Genomic DNA, 24,883 nt, shown 5'->3' on the forward strand with positions numbered 1-24,883 from the left:
TTTATTTTGGAATAAAATCAGAAAAGTTGCCTTTTCTGCAGTTGGACCATAGAGGGATGGAGGGCTACTTCGCCCTCTTTTGGGCACAATCTCGCAGTGAGTCGTGTGCTGAACTGGCTGTAGTTGATAAAACATGCACCTCAGGAGAACTCACTTCATAATTCCTCTGTCACATGTTGGAACCACAAACTCTGGACTCATGTGATATAAAACATTAAAGGTCCCATGGCATGAAAATTTCACTTTCAGAGGTTTTTGAGCCTTAAAATGAGTTTCTCTAGCCTCCTTTAGTCACCCCAGTGAGTAGAAATTGCGAAATGTATTCACTGAGCAGTACAGCATTTCCTCCGTGTTTTGAACAGAGCGCCTCCAAGTGTCTCGTTGACTCAAGGCTCCTGGCATGACGTCATGCCAGGATAGAGCTCATCAAAATTTCCCACCCCCTCTCTCCGCCACGCCCTCTGTCTCCACCCACTGCTGGTAAACTACCTGTATCTTACCCGCCCAACTCATGTGGAGTAGACCGAGACTCGCCACGACTGAAGACAGTCACAGAAGATACAGCAATGGCTTCCAAACGACTTTACCATGCGAAATGTACTGTGCCAGGATGTGAAGATGAAGAGAAGAATATGTTTCCGCTGCCACCCTCTGTCCCTTTGAAAACGGAATGGCTAATTTCATTTAGAGGGACGGGTGCCCATGCATGTTCCAAAGAGCGTCAGTGTTTGCGCGACACATTTCAGAGGAATGCTTTCACAACTTGGGACAGTACAGGACAGGTTTTGCCCTACACCTGAAGTTGAAGCCTGGATCAGTGCCAAGCCTTGCCGGTCCATCAGCTACCCACACCGATCAAGTAAGTCATAATTATTTGCTAGCCGCTAGCACTTTATGGGTGACAGCTAACTAGCCAACATTAGCTGTGGAGGTATTTATCCATGAAACCTACGCTGCGCTACAAAACCAATACTCTGTTAAACTGGTTAGATTTGGAAAATTGGTTGTAAAACAAGACATTTGTCTTTTGACCAAGTATCTTACGTGTAGGGGACTACATACAGCATGAATACTAAGGTAAGCAAGTCTAGTTCTGTTCTGCGGCTAGATACGTCTGTTACACGGAAAATGACGCCCGACGATAACAATTCATATTTTGTAAGCCTTTCTTTAGATTGGTGACTTTATATTTTGTAAGCATTTGTTACGGTTTGGTGACTTTTTTTTTTGACGTCAAGTCGTTTCTGCGTCTTTCGTGTGTGATATGCGATCGGGTGTTGTGGCTGGGTGAAGGATGTTTAGCAAACGTTTGCTGACTTCCCTCGAACATACACCATTATGTATCTGTCAATTCGAACACAATTCTGACTTCAAATCTGTCGTGACACGTCAGTTTATCACGAGTGTAATGCTCGGCTTTCGAACCATGAGATGTGTGCTCTCTGTCTGCATCAGGTTCACTCTTCACTGGCCAGCACATCAAGTGCTCACGTCCAGACATCCCGGACCAGGGATGCTGCCTGCCAGACTGACCCCATTGTCAATAGGACTGCAGCCACACCGAAGAATGTTGTCTTTCTCTATATTGGAATGCTTTGCAGGTGAGATGTTTTACCTTGTAGTTGTTGAAAGTTTTTGTTGTCTGAAATGTCATTATTGAGCCGGGTTTCTCCAGCACTATAAGGCACAAAACACCTAGACCAGGTCCCCTGAAAAGATTGTCTTGTGAATGTAATTTATATTTGATTTACCAAAAAATGTATACTTTTAGGGGGTTTTCAGATCATAGTTCCTATGAAACTTCACAATATATGAAAAGCTTTTTCCAAAATGTTTTATACCTACTTTCAAAAATATTGTTTTATTTGTTACTACCATTAAAAGCAGCATTTAAATGTTTCAAATGCTATCTCAGCTGATATCACTTTCCTGATGCTTGAAATCAGATTTAAAAAAAAGTAATGAGAACAGCTTCTATAGCATTTTGGAAAAGAGCTTTTCATATGCTCTCCCATGATGATGCATGTGTCTCTACCAGCTAACCCCCACCACCATGACAAATGAAAATTCTGTGAGAAACACCGTTTACACATTGTTTCTTGTTCTTTCAGACTGTACTTGGCGGCGATCCACTTTAATGAAAATGCAAACCGACCACAGGCCCAGACAGCAGACGGTGTACCTCTCTTCAAAATCTCCTTTCCCAAATCCAAGAAGGGAGAGTGCACAGTCAAACGTCAAAAGACTAAGCCAACCTTTGGTAAGACCTCAAAAGTTCAAGAATTCAAGTCCAACTACTTTTGCCTTTATCAAATTTACTGAGGTTAATTCCAACAAATAGGAATACAAAAAATGTGAGAAATAGAAATCTAAACAAACATAAATATATATATATAGAACAAATATAAATATATAAATAAACATTGAAATGTACAAATGACTAACTGAAATATACAAATGTTGTGCGTGTACAGTGTGTATGAATGTTCTGTGTGAAAGGGTATGTGGATGTCCTGATGGACCTAATTTTTCACACGTGAGGCAGTCTAAACCCGGTGCAGTGTCCTTCATCATCGGGGTACTCGGCACGGATACGCAGGACCACACAGGCAGGAATGACCACTCTGATCCAGCGGCCCAAAAAGCCCCAGCACCACGCCACGAACTGCCTGTAGGCCAAATACCTGAAGCGCCTGGAAGAACAGATAGAAAAAATGACACTTGAAGAGAATGTTGTTGTTCTTCTGTTATTGCTATGTTGTACATATTTACATATTCCTATGGATTATTCTTGATTGTGTTTTAATGTCTTGTAAATAAATCTACAAACACTCTTCATACTGTCTGCATAGTTGAATTATCAGGCTCTGTTGGGTGGGTGTACTGTAAACTCTTATGTATGTGGCTATGAGTGATTATTTTACAACGCTTACCGATGGGTTCTTCTCAGGCGTAAACTGCCAAACAGGTAGATCCAAATGTTTACAGTGTTACCTGAGGGATCTCCATGCAGCATCTATTCTCCCTTTCTGTGGGCATTATCTCGCAAATTCCCCATTGACACCTATTATTTTAAAAAAAAGGCAGTGTAATGATATTCTGTTTTCAGGTAATGCCGGCAAATATAACAATGAAACATCTTTAGTGAGAAGTAAATGAGTTAACATGTGAGCATGGAGAATAATTACATGCTGGTCAGACTACTATCATGTTTTCTGCATGCCATAGGCTACTGTATAACTACATGGGCAACGCACAGCTGGCTGTTCCCAGTGAAGACAGGCTACTAAAAAAGGTGTACACAGAAATATGTGGCATAAGTTTCATTCCGTGTAGTTACACTTTGGATCCAGCACCTGGTCAGGATATGATGAGGTATGTTTTTTTTTTGTATATTACAGCATGTAAACCTTTTTGTCTAGAAAACTTGGTAATAAATCGCTCCCCTTATGTCAACACTGGGTGGAGAATCATTTGCATGTTGGCAATGTGTACTATGGGAAATACTTTGGCAGTGTTACTGTTGTACAATGCAAGGCGACATTGAGAGAGTTACTTGGTGTAGAGACTGGAGATGCCAGCAGCCATACTCACTAATGTTAGCACTGCAAATACGTGCCCACATTGCAAAATAAGTTGGAAACTTATACGTTTTGTAAGCCAAAATAATATTTTAGGTAGTCCTGATGTAGTGACTACAATTTCTGCTCTAATTAGGCTACCGTAGGCTAAGCGACTGCTAGTATCTGCGCACCTCAGTGGTTCGGACCGACCCAACTATAAACGTTTCCAGACATAACATTTCAAACTCACCATTCTGAGACGTTTTGCTGAAGGCGCTGCTGATCTGCAGTTTGTTGCTGAACTGCCTGCGCCTCGCTTCAGGGTCCGATTCCGGGTCGAAGGCGAACGGTACGATGGTTTGCTCACCTGCCATTTCTATTTTTTTTTCCTACTAGCAGGCAGCTAACATGCGCGGAGCCAAAACAGAGAATCAGACACGCCCCCATTCAGCCATGACACACCCCTCGCGCTCCTCCTTGCTTCTCATTAGGAAAACAGGGCACTGGAGAAAGCGCTGAAATACGGCTTTCTTCTAAGTGGCCAAATCTGCGTTTTTCGGGTGAATTTTGAGAAGCCTGGGGGTATAACATCCTGAAGCCTTCGAAAGCCCATTTAAAGCGCCACTACTATACCATGCCATGGGAACTTTAAAGGTTGAGCATTATTATCTCATTTATTCTGTTGAGAGAAATATATTACCAAAGATGGGATTGATCATTAATAAAAGCAAAAAGTAAGAACAAATGGATTTTAATTTCCCACATCTGAGGGAGAAAGAAAGCTGTATCATCTGAAGTTGAAGTTAGGCAGAGATGAAGGAAACTGGGAAATCTTGTAAAGTGATATAGGTTTCCCCTGCAAATCTAAACAGCTCACCAAATACATATGCTCTCATGCATAGAAAAAAAATAGGTACATTTTGTCCCCTTTAAATCACATGAATAGATGATGAAAAAAAAAAGAGAGAAAGAAGTGGTGGAATAAAGATTGAGGCTTTGCAGCCATATAGAGCTCAGGTTGTTTATCTCCCGTTAAAGGCACTGCTTCTACACTAAACCACTGCTTATGTAATTTATCTGTGCAGGAGTGATTGTGAGCTAGCTGTGGCTGTTGCCGTTCTATTGGTACATCACTAACTGATCAGTCAAATTGCGACAGAGGGTTGCAACAGCAAGTCCTGCAGTGTCAAACATGACATTCATATAAATTATTTTCAAAAACTAGAACGCATATACTTATGGGCACACAGAAACTTACTAGAACAGCTCCAGTGTCATATATTCTTCATTTGCTTGAAATGCTGTTAACCTCATTTTTATATTATAATTTCCCATCAACAGTGAGTCACCCTTTACAATGGTAGTATGGCATCTTGGCTGAACAAACACTGCTTTCCCTTGTCAATGTAATCTGAAACTAAAGACTGTGGAGGATGACCTAAAAAGGTGCTGTGGGTGAAAGATGAAAAGGAACATTTTGCATTAGACTAACATCTTTGTTGCACTGCCAGGGCTGCCTACGGTTCTGTGTCATGACTCATGTCCCACCATGCAAAGCCACTATAGCTCTATTTCTACCCCATTCTCTATTTCAAATCATCGCATCATACTGTGCTTGTATAAAAGGCTATGCAAATTTGGATGGATTTTTATATATCTGCCCTGTGTGCTACACAGTAAAATCAGCATACCCAAATTAACACTGTAAGAGTTAATATTAACACTTTTAAAGTGTCTATATGGGTCTCTGAGTGTTACTTTAACACTTTTTCGAGTGTTACACTAAGTTAGTGTAAATTTGACTCTTATTGGAGTTAAAATTTAACACTGCCTAGCTTCAACCAGTGTTAGTTTTTTTTATTAACACTTCTATGTACTGTTAGTAATTAACTCTCTCAGAGGACTATTTCTTAACTACACATAACACTTAATAGGTGTCTTTAAATTGGATTTAACATGGGGAGTGAGGGAAAAACAATGGCAAAACTTAACTAAACATGAACTTAAAAACTAAGACATGAAATAACCTAAAACATGATAAAACACAGAACTAAAAACATGGGGAAAACCCCAATGGATATGACAAGTTCTGTGTAAAACAGCTGTGAAACAAAATGACTATAAAATCCTTGAACCTGTCCTGCCAGTATTAACATTTTTTCAGTGCATCTAATCATATGTAAAATGTATTCTGTCAGTATTTTACTGTACCTCTATATTTTTTATTACAGTTTGATATAAAGATGGAAATAGGGTTTGTTTTATACGTCATATAATATTACTGTTTTTTTATTTTTATTATTTGTTCTTTTTCCAAATGTATTTACAACTCCACACTCGCCACTGTGTGAGCAGTCTCACTTTTAAGCTCAGGTCCTGAGGGTCTTTCTTCTCTTGTTACTTGTGGATGACGTTACCATCATTTGGGAATTATTGTATCTCTCTGGATCCAAATTTCCAACAGCATCTTAGCTCTGTCATTCTTAACCACCTTTTTAACACTTCTCACCAGTGTTCCTTGTGCAACTGTCTGATTACTACAGAAGGGCTGGGTAGGGCAGGGCAGTTTGGCCATATTCATCACATCGGGCATGACATGTATATCTTGCTCCGCTGTAATGCTGCTCTTCTCTGTGCTGCTGTTTTTGCTTTGTATTTATCTTTAGTTTATGGTCATCTGACAGTGTTATCTATTGGATCCAATATGATGGATAAAGATATCTCATCCTCCTTTGTCAGTAAACTCTTCTTCCATGTCCCTGCTTGGTTACGCAGTGTCTGGATTGATGTCGTGTTACCTGAAGAATGGTCATCCACACTCTCTGGTTGTTTCATCTGAGTGGAATCTATGAGGGTCACAGATCAAAGCCTCGATTTTTAGGTCCCCTAACTTAGGTCGTTTCTTCTAATAAAAAGGCTTCTACCTCTCTGAGCATGGCTCGATTTAACGCCCAATCTATGGCTTATAAAACGTTCTTGTTTAACTATTTCTGTTTCTTCAAGAAGCATCACATCATAACATCGGGAGGGCTTCCGATTGCTCTCGATTAACCACAAATGTACAGCCAGAAGCATGAACAACTATCTCAGACCACAAAAAGAACAAGGGCACCGATAAGAGATGGTACGGCACCAGCAAAACCCTCTCTGTGTCTACGGACGTTCATGAAGAGACAAGGTTCTTGCTACTTTTTTTATAGCAATCTTTTCACAGAAATTGTTGAAAAATTGCTGTCTCATCGAATACTGATTCAATATTTTTCTTGTTTATACCACTTTAGTTTTACAACTAGACCTTCTGTCTGACAGCAGTGTCAGACAGAAGGATGCTGTCCAGGATAAAATCCATGCTGGACAATTCTGCACATCCTCTTCATGATGTGTTGGTCAGCCACCGAAGCACCTTCAGCCAGAGACTTATTGCACCACGCTGCACCACAGAGTGCCACAGGAAGTCATTCCTGCCAGTGGCCATCAAACTGAACAATTCCAGTGTCTGATAGTTATTCATTTCATCATTTATTATTTATTTATTTCATTACTTCACCATGTGCAATAACCAGGTCATGTGCAATAACAATAATAATTAGCTACTGAGTAGCATTGTAAAGACTGTTTATTGTTTATTTAATTTTTGTACATATTGAGATTTTTCCTTATCTTATTCTTATTCATCTTTCTTTTTTTCTGTAACGAGGGCACTGCAAAAAAGGAATTTCCCGCAAGGCATTAATAACGTAATTCTGATTCTGATTCCGATTTTGCAGAAACCTGTCAATGCGTAACCCATATTATAGTGGGTAGCCTGAATGTACTTCTTAAAATGCTGGTGTCAAATCACACCCTTAAAACAGGTTCTCTCGTTTGTGTTTTATGCTCTAAATAAAGTACAGAAATAAACACACAGATTCAGAACTGTATACAATATTTATTGACAATGTAGTAATTCCCATTGGTTTTTCATAGTAAAGACAGACAGAATAGTACAGGGCTTATCTTTGAGAAGGAAAAAGGTCTGGGTTTCTGGGAATGTTCTTGTGAGTGGCACATAGGATTTCTCAAGGTGGCGGGTGCTGAGAGGGTAAGAGGGATTGAAGCTGCTTGGAGTGAGGTCCATGGCAGCGGGAGGCTAAGGCTTCTTCTGTGAGTGTGTGCAAACGTACACTGTCACCGAGATGTGTCATGTAGGCTTTTACAATGCCATTCTATCCTTACTCCCCAGAGGAGACTCAAGACTCTATCCACTGAAAACCTTGCATTTCCACAAAACTCCACTGTCCAGGAAGAACGAATAATATCATTTTCAAACCATTTGCAAACTTGTGAAATTTACACAACGTATCATGGAAGGATTTAATTCGCATACTTATCTTTAAATATTCAGTATCCCTGGAGGACAATTTAATCATTTGGTATAGTATAAATATGAAAATTGGACATTTTTTAACATTTTTTTAAACAGCAGTGTTTACATTTGTTTCTCCTTTTTATATATATATATATATATATATATATATATATATATATATATATATATATATATATATATATATATATATTTTTTTTTTTTACACGGAATATAGAAGTATAAAAATATATGCAACATAAAAAGCGCTATGTCGTACAAACACATATCCAAAGTGTGGAACTTATGAAGCAGAACTTACTTGCTGGATATCGGTGTGCTTTGAAAAGACATTAGTGTCTTGCTGACATTCATTCACAGCACACTTTCAATCTTAAATACACTATATCATACCAGATACAGCATTACTCTGAAGAGTTGGAATTATACATATATGTATTGGCAGCTTGAGACGTAACTGTGGCTGAGGTGGATTTAGTATCTTAAAGACTTGAACTACTGTGCCATGCTGTAAGTATAGATGTGTGTTGTGTTTAGTATTGTTAACTTATGTTGAACACAGAAAGCAAACAAATAGAGAAAGCTACTTTGTCTTATGAAAAGTTAGGTTTGAAATAGTTGTCTGTGGTTGTAGTTTTGTGAATCCTGCTGACCTGAGATAGTTAAATTTTGACTTAATTAAGAGGCATTACCAGCCTCCATATCACTTCAGCCGTTGTTTGAGTGTATTTGTGTGTGTCTTTGTAAAGACAGCATATGTTGAGCTGTATTTATATGATCATTGGTGCAAGAACTTGTTATACTTTTGCTAACATGTTCCAGCAAATACATGCTGCAAAAGAATCAACTACATTCAAAAATACATGTTTATATTTTGGCAAAAACAAAGACGTCCTTTGATGATCCGAGCAACCACCAAATCAAAACGTGATCAAGTGACATTTTAGATTATTGACAGACTATTTACATTGTTTCACATCACCCTGTGCATTCTCATAACGTTACAGTTTAAACAATACTGAAAATGTAATTGGTCTTTTCTGTATTTATTTACAGGAAAATGACATTCCAAAATACAGTATGACAGGATAAAATGTCACCTGGTATATACAGTACATGTTTTCTTCATTTCTTTGAGCCTCCACCTATCCTGGGTGTTTGTAGTGTTTGTTTGCTTGATTTTTATACTTGAACCAACTCGCACTGAGTAGATTTTCATACTTTTCATACTTTTCAGTTTTAAGTTGTTTTTTTGATTGATTTCTTTGTTTTCATCTGTTTGATCTGAATCTGCCCTGCCACACTTCTGACAGTGTTGACAATCAACAAGAAAATTCACAATGCCTTTCATTATCCCTTAAAAAAATGTAGATATTCAATCTCAAACATTTTGTGTATGCTGTTTAAACTCAACTACAAATTGAACTATTGTGAATGGGGGAAAAAAAAAGCATGTTTTTAAAAACATGAAAGATGATGATTTTTGTAGATATAATCACCAGGACAATTAAAACATACAACTATTTGAGAAATGCCATGTCCCATAGTGAACTGAAAATCCAAAGTTCACCCTGAACTAGATTTAATTTTTTGTTCAAGTGTGTTCATCATTCAAAGGGTAGCCTACTGTTTGTTGTGGCAGTGGCTGTGAAAATGCATCATAATGTAGAATACTTTTTTTTTGTATTTTCAATACCATCACAATCTATACTTGAAAAGTTAAAAAAATCAAAAATAAATCAATAACATACATAAAGTCTGCATGCTTCTTTTGTGATGTGAAACGCAAACAGCACAAATTCAACAGTTGAATGACAGAAAAGAAAGTTAAAAACGGTTAAAAACAGAATATCAAGAGTTGCTACTGTACAGAGCATGCAGTGTATCACATCTGTATGTGGCTACACAATAATCAAACAATACAATACAGATGTAGTCACTCATTCTCCATAATTAATGATATACTGAGAGAAACATATTACTTTTGTCACATTTGTACTGTTTAAGGTAAACTCAATAAAAGCATGTGAGAGAGGAGGTGGAGGCTCAGTGACCATTGTCACTTCAATGTAATATGTCAGAGATTTTCTATCCATCTTCTCCTCTGCTGTCGCACTGTCCACATAGATACAAATTCACATGAGTCTTTGTTGTTCATCCAACATTTTCATCTCGACTCCCCCAACTTGACAATTTATACTTCACACTCTGATGACTGATTTGGTTTCTCGTGACACCCCAGTTCATTCATACCATCAGTTTGTCAGAGCTGTAGGCAAAGGAGGATGACACTGTGGTGTATTGCAGCCCTAAGTTTATCTATACCTGTCGATCATGTTTTGACTGCGACATAAAGAGTGATAACATCAATAAAGTTCCTCTTAAGACAAGCCCCATAAGCACCAAGTATCAGCAGAAGGGTGGTTCAGCCTCTATGGCTTTTAAGAACTAGTGTGCAAAAACCAGTTTGTAAATCTGCCTTGTCGCTCTATTGTCAAAAGTATAGCGTACAGCATCATTGGTTTTTATATGTAATAACTTTGTTTTGGACAGATGCTAGCCTATTTTTCAATGTGGAAGCACATAATAGTGATCTTAAATAAATGGAAAAAAAATCTATCTTGGGAGGCAGATAATGAATATTATGTCAAAAAAAGGGAATTGTACAAATTATCATGTCAAAAACTAATTCTGGGGTGGTCGGTGGCGTAGTGGTTTGTGCAGGTGCCCCATGTACAGAGGCTACAGTCCTCACTGCAGCTGGCCCCGGGTTCGAGTCCCACATTGGATGGCCCTTTGCCCTTTGCGGCCCCCTCTCTCTGCCCCCTGCTTACTATCTCTCTTCAACTGTCCTGTCCATTAAAGGCATAAAAAAGCCCCCCTCCAAAAAAAACTAATTCTGATTAAGATGATAATGTTTGTGCTTTTATGCATTCTGTCCTTTCTGGGTACCTTTGTACCATCTGTTTTTCTTGTGCCATGAAAGAATGATCATGTCTATTAAAGTGCCTTTTTTGCAGTTGTGAACAATTTATATATGTATCCAAGAAAGTAAGAATTAAGAGTTCAAATTAAATTTTTATATGATATTGACCTTAACTGCTATACAGGTGACATTTACATCTATATTTGGTTAATGATCAGTCTACCCTGTTCAGATACAGTCTAATCAAAGTCAACCATACATTGTAGCCTACTGTATATGTGCTTTGAGGTCAAATCAAATATCATTAATTATGATGAAACTGTAGCCAGTTTGGCTAAAGACAAATATTTAATATTTTGTCTCATCTTTTTTTTAAAAACTTTCAGAGTATAAAGGACAATAACATTAATCCAAGTTGCCTACTTTTTGTTGTACTCTTCTTAACTTTGAGGCATTTATTCTTTCATTTAACACATTCGACAAGCTTGTTAAGTGCATTCCGAATGAAATACTGGGCATTTTGAAATGATAGATCTTACTCAGTGTCATCTGCCTAAAAGGGTTGATCAATGAAATGCTTTAAAATGAATTGTATAGATCTCCAAATATGATACAGTAGAAAAGCTGAAATTTCTTTCATGTAACAAAATACAGTTGTTTTTTTTTTAAATTCCAGGGTCCTGTATCCCCCCTTTACATCATCAACATTAAATCAATCATATTAACAATTGCTTTAGGATCCTTGACATAACTGATATTAGAAAGGCCTGTTAACCTGAAAATTGATTCAGCACTTTAAAGCAGTGTAAGTAAGAGTAAACATCATTTAAGAAGAATGTGGATTTATCAGTTTGTATGCAATTGATAGATTTTTTGGCAGTAAATCATGTATACTGATGATGTAACTTAAAAACACAAAAAATGCAAACAAACATTTAGAAAATGGCAAGATACACAATTCACAATACCAGTAAGATTTTTAACAAATACTCAGGAACAGGCACCTTATATGTAAGTAATCGCTCTTCTGTAAGTGTTTTCACGTGTTAACCAGCAAATGTTGCAATTTAAGATATGATTGATTCATCCGGTCCTGAATACAGTAATTCAGTCTAGTTTTATAAGATCACATAAATATGAAACAAACCAGATACAAAGAGGAAATGACTAACTTGTTCTTGCCCTCACTCAAGTCCATTTTTTCTTTTTAATTGACATAATAAAGCCAATAAATTATGTTGAAGAAGGAAAAAACTGTTGGGAAGATCATCCTTGACCATTTATCAATAGAGTTTACATCAGTCAGTTCTGGGATAGTGATTTTTAATTGTGAAGCCCGCCTCCGTAGTCGGCTCTTCTTTTGAGTCATCAGTGTGTTTCGCCCAAAGTTGTGCCTTGCCAGCCCCGCTTTGCGATACTGTAGAGTAGAACTGTCATATGTTAACATGGTATTTCGTGGGTCATTGAGACCCAGGGCAAGCTCTGTAACACCCATGTCATTCTTGATATCCAGGGTGCCCAAAAGGATGTTTTCATGTGTGTCCATCTGCCCAAGGAAAAGAGTCAATGAATCAAGAGTGAAGACAATGCAATCTCGTGTACATCTAAATTCATTACAGTAAATCATCAAATGATCTTCCAAAATCAATGAAGCCATGAAGAGGATTCCTAATAATATACTTAGCAACTACAATTGAAATGGGTATATGTTTAAACCTAAAGAGTATTTTAATTGTCTTTGGATGTTGGTTGCTTCTTTTAGCTTTTTTTTGGTTTTATCTATCAAACACTAAGCAAATTTTTAAATATAATTGACAATATGTTGCATTTACATCATAATAAGTTCATAGCTTAATAAGTGCTCTATTTGTATCATGGAAGATTTTTGCAGTACCTTATTCTTTTGTTCACCAAGTCCAATAGCTGCATCGTCCACAAAGATTGGTTCCCACATGGAGTCATGGCCATCTAAATCTCTTTGTTTCATTCTTGCGTACAGAGTGTCATCTCTGTCAACTACGTTCCCCACCAGCCACTGAAAGCAGCATAAAAAAAACTTCTTGTTCAGTGGAAGGGGGTTGATTTGGGTAAGCACATTTTGCAAGCAAATTTACAACTACAAAAAGTATAATATTAGGGCAATTTAAACAAGTTAATTTAATTCTCCCACTTTGATGCCACTGAATAATAACGCAACAACTTTTCTTATTATTTCTTCTCATTTTCTTTGTATTAAGCAGATATCAGCAGTCCACATGCAGCCATGTTATGTAAATGTGTGCAACTCCACGAGAATACATTTGCTTTATTTTATCTGAAAACCGGAAGTGTAAATGTGACCATTTTCTGTCTCTTCTAAATAAAGAGAAATAGCTATATGGCTCAGAGCCATACTTGGCTGTAAAACAGCAATAGCACAAGCTTATTTGGTTGGCTTCACTCAGCACAGTGGAGAAAGGAAACATTAGGTTAACCCCCCATTTTTAAAGGGGTGACTGTTTCTTTAGTCTGTAAGCAATTATTCTCAGCTCTCTGGACAGCATTATGAATAATTTGATAATGCTATGGAAAGTAAAGAAAACATTAGATTCCATTAATCTGGGGCTTCTTGAAAGTTTGTGAACTCTCACACATTTTATCTATTTCTATTTAGATACGATCTAAAGAATTTTAAACATTATTCCAAACAGCAGAGCATAGCAGACAGGCAACAAAACAAATAAGACAAAAAAACTATATATGAAAAAATAATCTAGCTGAGGAAAAGTCCATTTATTCAAATCAATGAGCGGCACAGTGGCAACTGACTTTGGTTCCAGGACCCAATGTGACTCCATTAGTGCAGAAAAAAGTACAATTAAAATATTTGCATTAACAGATGATTATCCCTGCAGATGGTCAGGTCCTACCAAGGTGTCTTTTGAAATTCGGTAAGGACTTTAACTTGGATATTCTAAATTATCAGATTTATTCTTCTTTAACTATTCCTTTGTAGTATAACTTGTCTGTTTAGTGTAATTGGTTTGGTCCACAACCCACTTTACGTTGAGATTCAGTTTATGACAGATGTCCTATTTATGGATGTCCTAGATAGTACCACCACCGTGTTTCACAGATGGTTTAAAGTTTTTGGAGTTTTGCTTTCTTCATGCGTAACACTTGTCATTTGAATCAAAAGGTTCTAAATTTAGCCTAGAAATATTTCTCTGACAGCTATATCTTTGGGCATACTTTTTTTGCTAACTGCAGACAAGCAGAGATATTATTTTTCAAGATAAATGTCTGTTTAGCATTCTCTTTGATGATAGACGCATAATTATTAACATTAACTGGTACAAAAGAGATCATTAGTTGTTTAGCAGATACCCTGCATTCTTTTTTGACATCATTTGGTATTCTGAACCACAGGAATCTTTTAACAAGACTGTGGATGGGTCAGAGCTTGTTAGTGGTAGTTTTGTAACTTTGTTGTCTGATTTGTCTAATTTAGTTTCATGCTTTTTTTTTTTTAATGTCATTCTCACATTAACCATAAATCCTTAAGGTTCACATTGTTTATCCACTCACATAAGGGTAGGCTGAACTTAAGAACAGTGTTTTGTCTCTGAATACAGTAAATTAACACAATTCAGTAGGTTTGTCTCATTTGTTAAGTTCGGGTCTCTCTTTTGTTTTTTTGGATGATTTTTTCAGCACTAGTGGCCTTTCTTAAGTTTTTTAACAGGAAAGTAGGGAAGAGAGAAGGGGAAGACATGCAGCAAAGGACTCCAAGCTGAGACTCGAACAGCTGCATCAAAGAGCTTCACTGTCAGTTTTAACTGATATAAAATTCATGACACCCTGTTTATAATTACACTTTTTACAGCATTCCAACTGTTTGGAAGCAGGATTATACATATGCAGAATTTTCTACAAAATGCAGTGACAAACTAAGCTAATAAAATATTACCTTGTTTGGATCCATTCTCATCTTTTCATTGTTGGCTATAGCTAGCTTCTCAGCTGCCTTTTTCTGACGCTGAGGACCCCGACCAAAGAAGATGTAGTTTACCAGCGCATACTCCAGCAGAGCCAAGAAGACAAAGACGAAGCAGCCCATGAGGTACATGTCTATGGCCTTGACATATGGGATTTTGGGGAGGGTTTCTCTCAGGTGGGTGTTAATGGTTGTCATGGTGAGCACCGTTGTGATACCTAGTAAAGAAATACCAGTTTATGATAAACAAAAAATTGAAGAGAAAAATATGTAATTTAAATATATTTGTGAGGTTTTCAAAATGACATGGGAGAAGTCAATATTATCAAATAAGAGGCCTAATGCAAACTTGCTTTTTCATTTAGCCTTTTTTCTTTAAATGAATAGAAAAAATAATGACAAAACCTTCCATGCTGCTCTATTGTGACTAAATGTGTGAAAAATCCTGCAGACACAAAGAGTTTGTGATCAGCTGGATTAAGCAGCATCATCATCAGGATAAATGCAACACAAAATACCGGAAAAAAATGCTTAGCGAGACGAGGTCATATAAAAAGTCAAGATGTAAACCTGAAGTGATGCAGCAATTTGAAATTTATTTGTAGAGAACTGCCTCAGAGACAAGCTGTGGAAAGTTTAACAAATCTATAGCAAAGGCTGATGTCAGATTGACTGTACATACCATTGTGTTGAGATTGTGCTTGAAAATTGTGCCATGCTAGTTCTTGCTAGTCACAATTTTATTTGATATTTTTGTCTCCTTTCACAACGTCATGGCTTTTAGATGTAGGGTACCTCCAATAATGAATTGATGATGTTTTCCATGCTGGGATCATAAATGGCATGAGAAGCCTGATTCTGATGCTTAAAATATTTTCCATCCATGATTAGATAATTGCGTTTAGAGCTCCCAAAGCATCCCCAAATCCTCCCACACGCACCTGTGCATTCTACTTTTTTTCTTTATTTCAGGCGATTTCTATTAAGATTGCCAGTGAACAATTGCTTAATTGTTTCACTGCACTGCTATCAAAATATTGTCAGGTAACTGCTGCTAAAACTAGAACGAAGGCAATTTTCTCATGCAGTTTCTGCAAAAGCTTAGCAATACCAACAAAGGATTTCTGACTCGGCAGCCATGTGCGTCAGCCATTACAGGCCATTTTAATACCTTGAAACCAGGTCAGAGTAAAGTGGTTCCTAAATCTGATGTTGAAAGAGGTATGATCAAGCATTTTCCAACACTGTTGACCAGCCTCTATTATGGAACATAACCTTTTCCTTTTTTTTTCTTTTTTCATTACATCCCACGCTTGCCTTCCCCTTGGATTCACTAAATGCAGCTCAGTCGTCAATCAGTGAAATTGCCTTGTCGACTAAACCGACGGATGGGTAGAGAAATAGATGAAGCTAGGTGGATGGAGTTGGGTAGAAAGAAGACAGCAAGCCTCTGATAAACACAGAGAAGCTCCATACAAGCGTCAGTCAGTTTTGGATAATGATAAGAATTAAGTGAGGGGGAGGGGGGTTTGGGAGAGTGAAGGTGGCTTATATAAAATCTCTGAGGCTTCAGAGTCAAACTAGGTCAAACCAGGTAATCTATTATAGTATGCATATAAACTAAACATTTGGTGGATTTTAATCCAGCTACCACCAAGTTATGGCAAAAGATGTACAAATATGGTGTACGCTTAATCTTTCATAAAAGACCATGTCAGGAACTCTTGTTCATTACTATACTAATATACTTATAAAGATAGTTTAAAGATGGAAAATTATCATCTAAGATAAGAACTTGAGGATACTAGATTCATAACATTTGCCATGCTCTTTACAGCACTCAAAGGAGCATCTGAGCTGATGGATATTTCAGGAAAGGTTTCATCTCTTCACCTTTGAATTAGATACACCGATTGAGTAAGCTTTCTCCAGACTAACATTCTTACCTTTTATCAGCATATTTATTGGTGTATGTGCTCACCTAGAGCCACTCTGGCAGCAGAGGCGTCATAGTTGATCCAGAAGGAGACCCAGGAGAGGATGGTGATGAGGATAGAAGGCATGTATGTCTGCAGGATGAAGTATCCAATGTTTCTCTTTAGCTTAAAACTCAGGGACAGACGAGGATAAGAGCCTGTGGAGAGGAGGGGAGAAAAAGTGAAAAGAAAAATTAATTTACTGTCAAGTTTAAAATTTCCATATACTTTGTCATATATGTCAGACGTGAAGGACATTACAGTATTATGTTGGGATAATGCTGTTTCAAAAACAGCTGTGACTTACAATGCACTAGTTGGGATGTGTGCATTTTTTCAGAAGATGTCTATTCTGATCAGCCAATATTTGGCAGACAATAAAAACCTACTTGGTTAAAGTCAGAGAACGTCTTTGTTTTTGGTTAAAAGCTGACGGTAGCTTGTGCACAGGACAAGAGCAAAGGTTTCTGAAGTGGAAGTAATACACTCTTTATAGCAAATCATAACCTTAGGATTAGAATGTATAGCACAAAGAAAAATTGAGTTTTCACCACAAATGGGCAATAACTTTTTTTTAATGGCAAAACTAATGATCTGTTCTGAATGTATATCGATTTATATTATGGATCAGTTTGATCTGCATGATTTCATTCATCCTCGAGCTTTTGTTTAAAAGAGAACCAATTGGTTGGGTAATTAAGAGACAATAACTTTCTTTTATACTCCTGTTAAATATACTGTATACACTATTTGAATCCATGTTAGATATGTGACTTGGGGAATGACAATATTGCATGTCAGCAATGAAAAATCTAAAAATCTCTACTATCATGAGGTTCAGACATTCAACGTACACTAAGGATACATCTTGACTTTGGTGACATGGAGACTTTTTCATATCAAGTCATTTTTGTTCTAGTGCCACCTTTAGGTTTAAAGACTTTTTGCCAACTCTGTGCGGCCGTGGCTCAGTGGGTCGTCCAATAACTGGAGGGTCAGCGGTTTGATTCCCACTCTCGCCGCTGAAAATAGATTGCTGGACTGACAGCTGGAGGGGTGGCCACGGCTGAGGTGCCCTTGAGCAAGGCACCCTTACCCCCATGCTCTCCGGCGCTGGGATTGGCTGCCCACCGCTCCAGTGAATGGCATCAGTCTCCATGAGTGTGTGACTGTGTGCATGTGCATTAAACAGGTACCAACCTGGATGGGTCAAATGCGGAAGAGTAATTTTGTGTTAACATTCCTGTGTACGTGACAATTAAGTAATCTTAATCTTCAAATTGTCCACTCGTTTGCTGTATTCAGTACTTCATTATATGATGATGCTGGTTAAAATTTCTTTGAAACGTTTCATACACCTTCTACAAATTCATTACATGGTACAGCAAAAGAAAGTTTCCGAAGCTTTACACCACATGGTAGAAACAGGCCATCATGCATTGTACCCTGCAGCAGAAAGTTGACTAACGTTAACTAATGCTGGCTGGTGCAAAAGTTCACAGCTTGTTTTGGGGATTTTCTTACCTGCTGAAAATGTCTGGCGAGCAAACAATGCTCTTCTCAACCACTTGATCTCAACCATGAAGTGGTTACTCTGTTGTAATCCCAGAGAAGCAGACAATGACAATTTATTTGTAATATATTTGGAAGAACCATATTTGAGGTTTATGCCGTTCAGTCTAAACAGTAAGGGTAAGTTATAGTTCAGCTCACTTTTTAAGAATTTGAATGCCAGCCACAACGACAAGGCCATCATCTCTCTAAAAGCATTTGTTTTCCCAAAGACCTTGTGCTTTGATCTATTTTATTTGCTTTCTGTGGGTAATGTTAGTTACTATTTACAGATCGATGATTAGTCACTGCTGCCAATACTTGTGTAAATGGATATGATGAAATACAAAAAATAATAACAAAACCATAAATATATCATAGCTTTATGAAAGCGTTTTGGAGGGTGATGTCAATTACAATGTGTTCTCAGCCACAAAGAACGATTTTGTGCTGTCCTCTTCTACCAGCGTTTGTTATGCAGCATATAACTGTTAATATATAAGCACTGTTGCATTGAAGTCGTGTCTAAAATGTTTTGGCAGTGGTTTGCCTTTGTCCATTCTTGAGTTCATCATTGTCACCATATGATGGGTGAGTGAGTGAATGAGTGGGCCATCCGAACTCAGCCTAGACTATATGAATTATTTAGCAAGTGCTAAATAAAGGTACCTTTGCCAAAAGGTAAAGAAGTGTGAGTATGGGGAAGAAAAAAATGACTCATGTAGACTTTGACCAAAAACTCCTGTTGACCAAATTACTTTGGGGATTTTCTTATATTTTTTTCTAATCTGCAACAATTTGGGGCTGGCTCTAAAGTTAGTCAGGGCTCAGACCCCACGCTAAACTTCCCAATTTAACAGCAAAAACGTTTACAGCCTTGCAAAAAGAAAAAAGGTTTGGAAATGGGGATTTTTTTTTTTCAATACCTCACCAGTTTAGTTTGGTATTAAGCTTTAGGGTAATGCATAACAAAGGGGAGGATTCATTCTTTATCTGTAGATTATTTTTAAAATAAGCTCAGATTAATTTCTAAGAACACATATTTCTCTTCTTGGAAAATTGTCTATACATTGGTTTGAGTTGCATATGCACATAGGAACTGGTTGAGGAAATGACCACCATGAGGAGGTAAAATAATAGACAGTTTATAGGAAAGTCATGCTGAAAATGGAGAGGCGAGGAAGAATGGCTAACTCCTCTTAATGAAGCACCAAAAATCCAACAGGTAACTTCTGGAATGTCATCACTCTGATTTGCTGTTCCGGATAGCCAAGTTAACATGGGCCACAGGGTGTTCACTAAATTATTTCTCTACAAAATAAGGAGACAGCTCGGGTAGACAGTAACAGGACTAAACTTCATGAATATTTTTTTTCATACGCACAACAATGGCATTGTTTTTCCTTGGAGTGAGTGGAGTCAATGTAGAAGTAAATAGCCCATTTAAAGGGAATCTCCCATCTACCATGTGTCAGAATAAGGTAATACGAACCATCATACTACTGGGACACACTTGAGTAAACATACTTGCATTTTAATATTATACAAGCACACAGACATTGGGCATTCTCCGGTAAGCATTATGTTATTAATAGGATTGCATTGAATTTGTGACCCCTACAGACAAAACAAGCTCTCCTTAGAGAAGTCTCTGTATTATTTTTTGTATTCATGTACTCTGTTATTCAATAAAGTGGCTCAGACTGTATTCAGAAGAATCATTGTTCTGCTTGCAAATGCTTAGTTGCATGATAAATTTATGAATATGAAATGCTGAAGAAATGAATATTTCATTGTATCAGACAGTTTTCTTCCTGCTTATTGCTATTAAATAAGTTATAGTTTTATTTTTTTTCTCATAGAACAATGCTTCACCAAAGGCATGTTTGAGCACATGCATGACATCTCAAATTTCTGGAAATGACCTTTTCAGATTCAAGGTTGTAGAAAAATAGAAGTGGACTCTTATGATTTCTCAGCTTGTTCAGTAACATTACCTGTGGAGAAGACAACATTCTTGGAGATGAGCTTATGATCCACAATGGAGAACTGAGGCAGTTCAATCTTATCCACCCCTGTCACAGCATTGTGTCCTCCTCGCCAGTAGAATTCAATGTCATCTGTGGTGTAACCGTCTAAGAGAGGGTACAAAGAACAAGAGTCACTGGGGATTATTAAAGGTCGACATGCGTTCATAATTATATCCCATCTGGTTCTTATGCAGTTGTGCTAATTAATCACTTAGCACGATTAGGCTAGCATTTGTCACCATTTCACATTATGTTGGCAGCAGACATAGTAATTTGCACTTTGGGTCACTGACTAAAAATATGTGATAATCCACAAGGAATTAATGAATCCTTTATACTGTTGGCTTGTTGTATATGTATAGCAGGGGAGTGACTACGGGGGGGGCTGGGGGGGTGACTGCCCCCCTGAGAAATGCCCTGTCCATCCAAAGAAAACTGTCCAGAAAAAAGGCCACGATTTATTATCTCTGTTTGTGTCTTGTATTGATAGAATAAATGCAGATGGTAATTTTAAAAAATATATCTGCAAAGTTTATAGCTTTATTTTATTTTTTTGTTATGTGTCCCCCCCCCCCCCCCCGTAACCTTAGCTCCTTGCTGCTGAAAAAAAAAAGGCGATTTTTACATTTTCGGATGTTTTTGTTGTATATAATGATCTGAAATGTAGACTTAAAGGGACACTATGTAATAAATTAAGTCATTTATTAGCTCAAATCAACATAATCATTCATAAGTTAGTCCTCATTGGTGTAAAATGATCTCTGTCAAAAATCTCACTTATCCTCCTGAGTGAAGAATAACTTGTCTGTATCTACATAGAGCAGGTAAGCTCTATGGAGGCTGCCATGTCCTTCCGGTCTATGAAAAATGACGAAGTGCCGAGAGGGACATAAAGCACTTCGAATCGCGATTTCCCCACCAGGCCTACAAGCAGAAATGACGTCATTGTGACGTCATTTCCGCCAAATGGCTTATTACAGCCGCTAATGCTAAATAGATTTTATTCCTTGGCACATATGTCTTTGTGTTCATTAGCTTTCTTTTTGTAAGTGCATCATCTTCTTCTTTTTATTATTATTCCTATGCTCCCCCTGGATATCTTCTTTTTGGCGTTATGCTCACATTTGTAAACTGTTATTTTGTTGATTTACTAATAAAGTTTAAAAAAAAAAAAAATGCTAAATAGATTTTATCTCGTAAATGATCCCACTAATAATGCACTGATTGTTACCAAACTTCTGCCGTAGTACACATAGGCTCTTAACTCACAAAACGAGGCATTAGAAAGTTTGTAAGTTTACCGGGAGTTTATTTACCGCTGCTAATGCTCCTATTGCTAACACAGGCTAATGCTAACGCTGCGTCGACGTCACTTCCGGTAACTCCCGGAATATGACTAATTGCATTGCTTGCACACCAAAGGAGAGGTTATGTTATCTGACATGTTATCTGTCATCTGTATTTATAGTGTTGTTGTATGTGTGTTATATAATCCTTTGTACTGTGTGTCTTGATTTCTTTTTGTTTGTATGGACCTTGAGTCTGAAGCTATAGCTTCTTGAATCTTGACACATTCCGCTTGCTGTAGTTCAAGAAGTTGCAGCGCACATTTGAAAACGTGAGGCGCTAGAGAGCAAATTCATTCAACTTTGCAAAATAAAATTGCACCACTAGATGGGGGAAGAAATTACATAGTGTCCCTTTAATGAAGGTAATAAAAAGCTGGAGTTGGCTGGATGTCTTGCCCCAAGTATCTACTTGAATTTAAACCCTCAATGGAGAATGTGGAGCATGTTAATTCAAATTAAAATCGACGGTCATGATTTATGCTAGTGTGACCATATTTTCACTACCGAATTGAATTATTACTATTATTATAATAATAGTAATAATTATTATTATTATAATATAGTTTATAATAATAATAATAATAAAAAAAATCAGGTATTGTTTTCTGCCCCCCCACACATGCCATTCTGGTCACACCTCTGATGTATAGGCTACTTCAAGTGCTACGAACCGAATGTGGAAATGTCAGATCAATTTATCCCACCATTACTTGCATATTGTATACTATTATTTATATATTAATTATATATAATTTAAAAGAAATTATTAAAACAAAAACTTTAACTGAACAAAAACATCAAACTATTAAATGTGGTTTGCTGAATATCAGATCTCTCCTTTCCAAGTCTCTGTTAGTGAATGAGTTGATTTGTGATCATCATATTGATATATTTAGTCTTACAGAAACCTGGCTGAAACAGGAGGATCATGTTAGCATTAATGAAGCAACTCCCTCTGACTGTTTAAATGTTCACGTTCCTCGAACCACAGGCAGAGGAGGAGGAGTGGCAGCTATTTTCAGATCAGGGTTACTAATCAGTCCCAGACCCAAGATTAGTTTGAGCTCTTTTGAATCTCTGATTCTCAGTTTTTCCCACGCAAAGTGGAAATCACAGAAACCTCTTGTGTTTGTTGTTGTGTATCGTCCACCTGGCCCTTATTCTGAGTTTCTGTCTGAATTCTCAGAGTTTTTATCCCAGTTAGTGCTGAGTACAGATAAAGTCATTGTTGTGGGTGACTTTAATATTCATGTAGATGTTGAAAATGACTGCCTGAATATGAACTTTAATTCTATATTTGACTCTATTGGATTTTCTCAGAGTGTACACAGACCGACTCACTGCCTTAATCACACCCTTGATCTTGTGCTGACTTATGGCATTGAGAGTGAACAGTTAACAGTGTTCCCTCATAACCCTGTCTTATCTGACCATTTTCTGATAACCTTTGAGTTTACATTACTTGACTATACAGTTTCTGAGAAGAAATTTACATATAGAAGGTGTCTATCAGAGGATGCTGTAACCAGATTTAAAGAATTAATTCCATCATCCTTTTCTTCACTGCCATGTGCAGATATGACAGAGGACGACTACATAAACTTTACTCCAGCAGCACTTGACTCTCTTGTTGACAGCACTATAGTTTCAATGCGTACAGCACTGGACAATGTTGCCCCTCTGAAAAGGAAGGTAATCAGTCAGAAGAGGTTGGCTCCTTGGTATAATTCACAGCTGCGTGCTTTAAAGCAGACTGCAAGAAAGCTGGAGAGACAGTGGCGTTCCTCTAATTTAGAAGAGTCTCAGTTAGTCTGGAAAGATAGTTTAATAACGTATAAGAAAGCCCTTCGTAAAGCTAGAACTGCTTATTATTCATCATTGATAGAAGAGAATAAGAATAATCCCAGGTTTCTTTTCAGCACTGTAGCCAGTCTGACTAAGAGTCCGAGCTCTGTTGAGCCAGGTATTCCTTTAACTCTCAGCAGTGATGATTTCATGAGCTTCTTTATTAATAAAATTGTTTCTATCAGAGAGAAGATTGATGGAGTCCTTCCCACTATTATCACTGATGTATTATCAAGTACAGCAGCTTTAGAAGTATCTTTAGAACCTGATTTATATTTAGACGGCTTCTGCCCAGTTGATCTCTCTGAACTAACAACAGCAATAGTCTCTTCTAAACCATCAACTTGTGTTTTAGACCCAATCCCAACCAGACTGTTCAAGGAGGTTTTCCCCTTAATTGACACTTCCATATTGGATTTGATCAATCTGTCTTTGTTGACAGGATATGTACCTCAGACTTTTAAGGTTGCTGTAATTAAACCTTTACTTAAAAAACCTACTCTTGATTCAGAAGTGTTGGCTCATTATAGACCTATATCCAATCTCCCTTTTATGTCTAAAGTTCTTGAAAAAATAGTTGCAGCTCAGCTTTGTGATCACTTACACAGAAATAATCTGTTTGAAGAGTTTCAGTCAGGATTCAGAGTGCATCATAGCACAGAAACTGCACTGCTGAAAGTTACCAATGATCTCCTCTTAGCCTCTGATAGCGGACTTGTGTCTGTGCTTGTCCTGTTGGATCTCAGTGCTGCATTTGATACGGTCGATCACAGTATCTTATTACACAGACTTGAACATGTTATTGGGATTAAAGGAACTGCATTAGGCTGGTTTAAATCATATTTATCTGATAGATTTCAGTTTGTTCTTGTAAATGAAGAATCTTCCTCACACACCAGAGTAAGTCATGGAGTTCCCCAGGGTTCTGTGCTTGGACCGATTCTTTTCACTTTATACATGCTTCCATTAGGTAACATTATTAGACAGCATGGCATAAATTTCCATTGCTATGCTGATGATACTCAGCTGTACTTATCTATAAAACCAGATGAACCCAATAGGTTGGTCAGACTACAAGCATGTCTTAAAGACATAAAGACCTGGATGACTCAGAACTGTCTGCTTCTAAATTCAGACAAAACTGAAGTCGTTATCTTTGGACCTGAGCGTTTCAGGGAGAAATTGTCTAGCTATATAGTTACTCTAGATGGTATTTCCTTGGCTTCTAGTTCTACAGTGAGGAACCTTGGAGTTATTTTTGACCAGAACTTATCATTTGACTCGCATATAAAACAGGTTTC

At 37.5% G+C, this 24,883-nt stretch overlaps 2 protein-coding genes across 2 annotated transcripts in view; one reads left to right on the forward strand and one right to left on the reverse strand.

Annotated features, from left to right (window-relative positions):
- Positions 1 to 219: 219 nt before the first annotated feature.
- On the forward strand, positions 220 to 3,191 carry LOC142401832 (uncharacterized). The gene is made up of 4 exons (XM_075487296.1): positions 220 to 859; positions 1,456 to 1,601; positions 2,112 to 2,260; positions 2,475 to 3,191. Exons 1-4 carry the CDS (start codon positions 707 to 709, stop codon positions 2,723 to 2,725), a joined length of 699 nt encoding a protein of 232 aa, XP_075343411.1. The 5' UTR covers positions 220 to 706; the 3' UTR covers positions 2,726 to 3,191.
- A 4,917-nt stretch (positions 3,192 to 8,108) lies between these two features.
- Positions 8,109 to 24,883, reverse strand: part of gabrb2b (gamma-aminobutyric acid type A receptor subunit beta2b) — a 91,851-nt gene continuing 75,076 nt past the window's right edge. The window contains exons 6-10 of the mRNA XM_075486698.1: positions 20,356 to 20,493; positions 16,813 to 16,965; positions 14,805 to 15,049; positions 12,750 to 12,890; positions 8,109 to 12,401 (exon numbers count right to left, since the gene is read on the reverse strand). Coding sequence (XP_075342813.1) covers positions 12,063 to 12,401; positions 12,750 to 12,890; positions 14,805 to 15,049; positions 16,813 to 16,965; positions 20,356 to 20,493 — 1,016 coding nt within the window. The 3' untranslated portion in view covers positions 8,109 to 12,062. The remainder of the gene's footprint in view (positions 12,402 to 12,749; positions 12,891 to 14,804; positions 15,050 to 16,812; positions 16,966 to 20,355; positions 20,494 to 24,883) is intronic.

The sequence above is a fragment of the Odontesthes bonariensis genome, chromosome 16 (assembly GCF_027942865.1).
Source record: "Odontesthes bonariensis isolate fOdoBon6 chromosome 16, fOdoBon6.hap1, whole genome shotgun sequence".
Classification (NCBI taxonomy): Eukaryota; Metazoa; Chordata; class Actinopteri; order Atheriniformes; family Atherinopsidae; genus Odontesthes; species Odontesthes bonariensis.

What these genes read in the sequence shown, in the direction of transcription:
- LOC142401832 (XM_075487296.1), top strand. Translation starts at nt 707, where the DNA reads ATGTTCCAAAGAGCGTCAGTGTTTGCGCGACACATTTCAGAGGAATGC. An exon ending in CAGCTACCCACACCGATCAA is followed by an intron (nt 860 to 1,455) that starts GTAAGTCATAAT and finishes TGTCTGCATCAG; the next exon opens with GTTCACTCTTCACTGGCCAG. An exon ending in TATATTGGAATGCTTTGCAG is followed by an intron (nt 1,602 to 2,111) that starts GTGAGATGTTTT and finishes TTGTTCTTTCAG; the next exon opens with ACTGTACTTGGCGGCGATCC.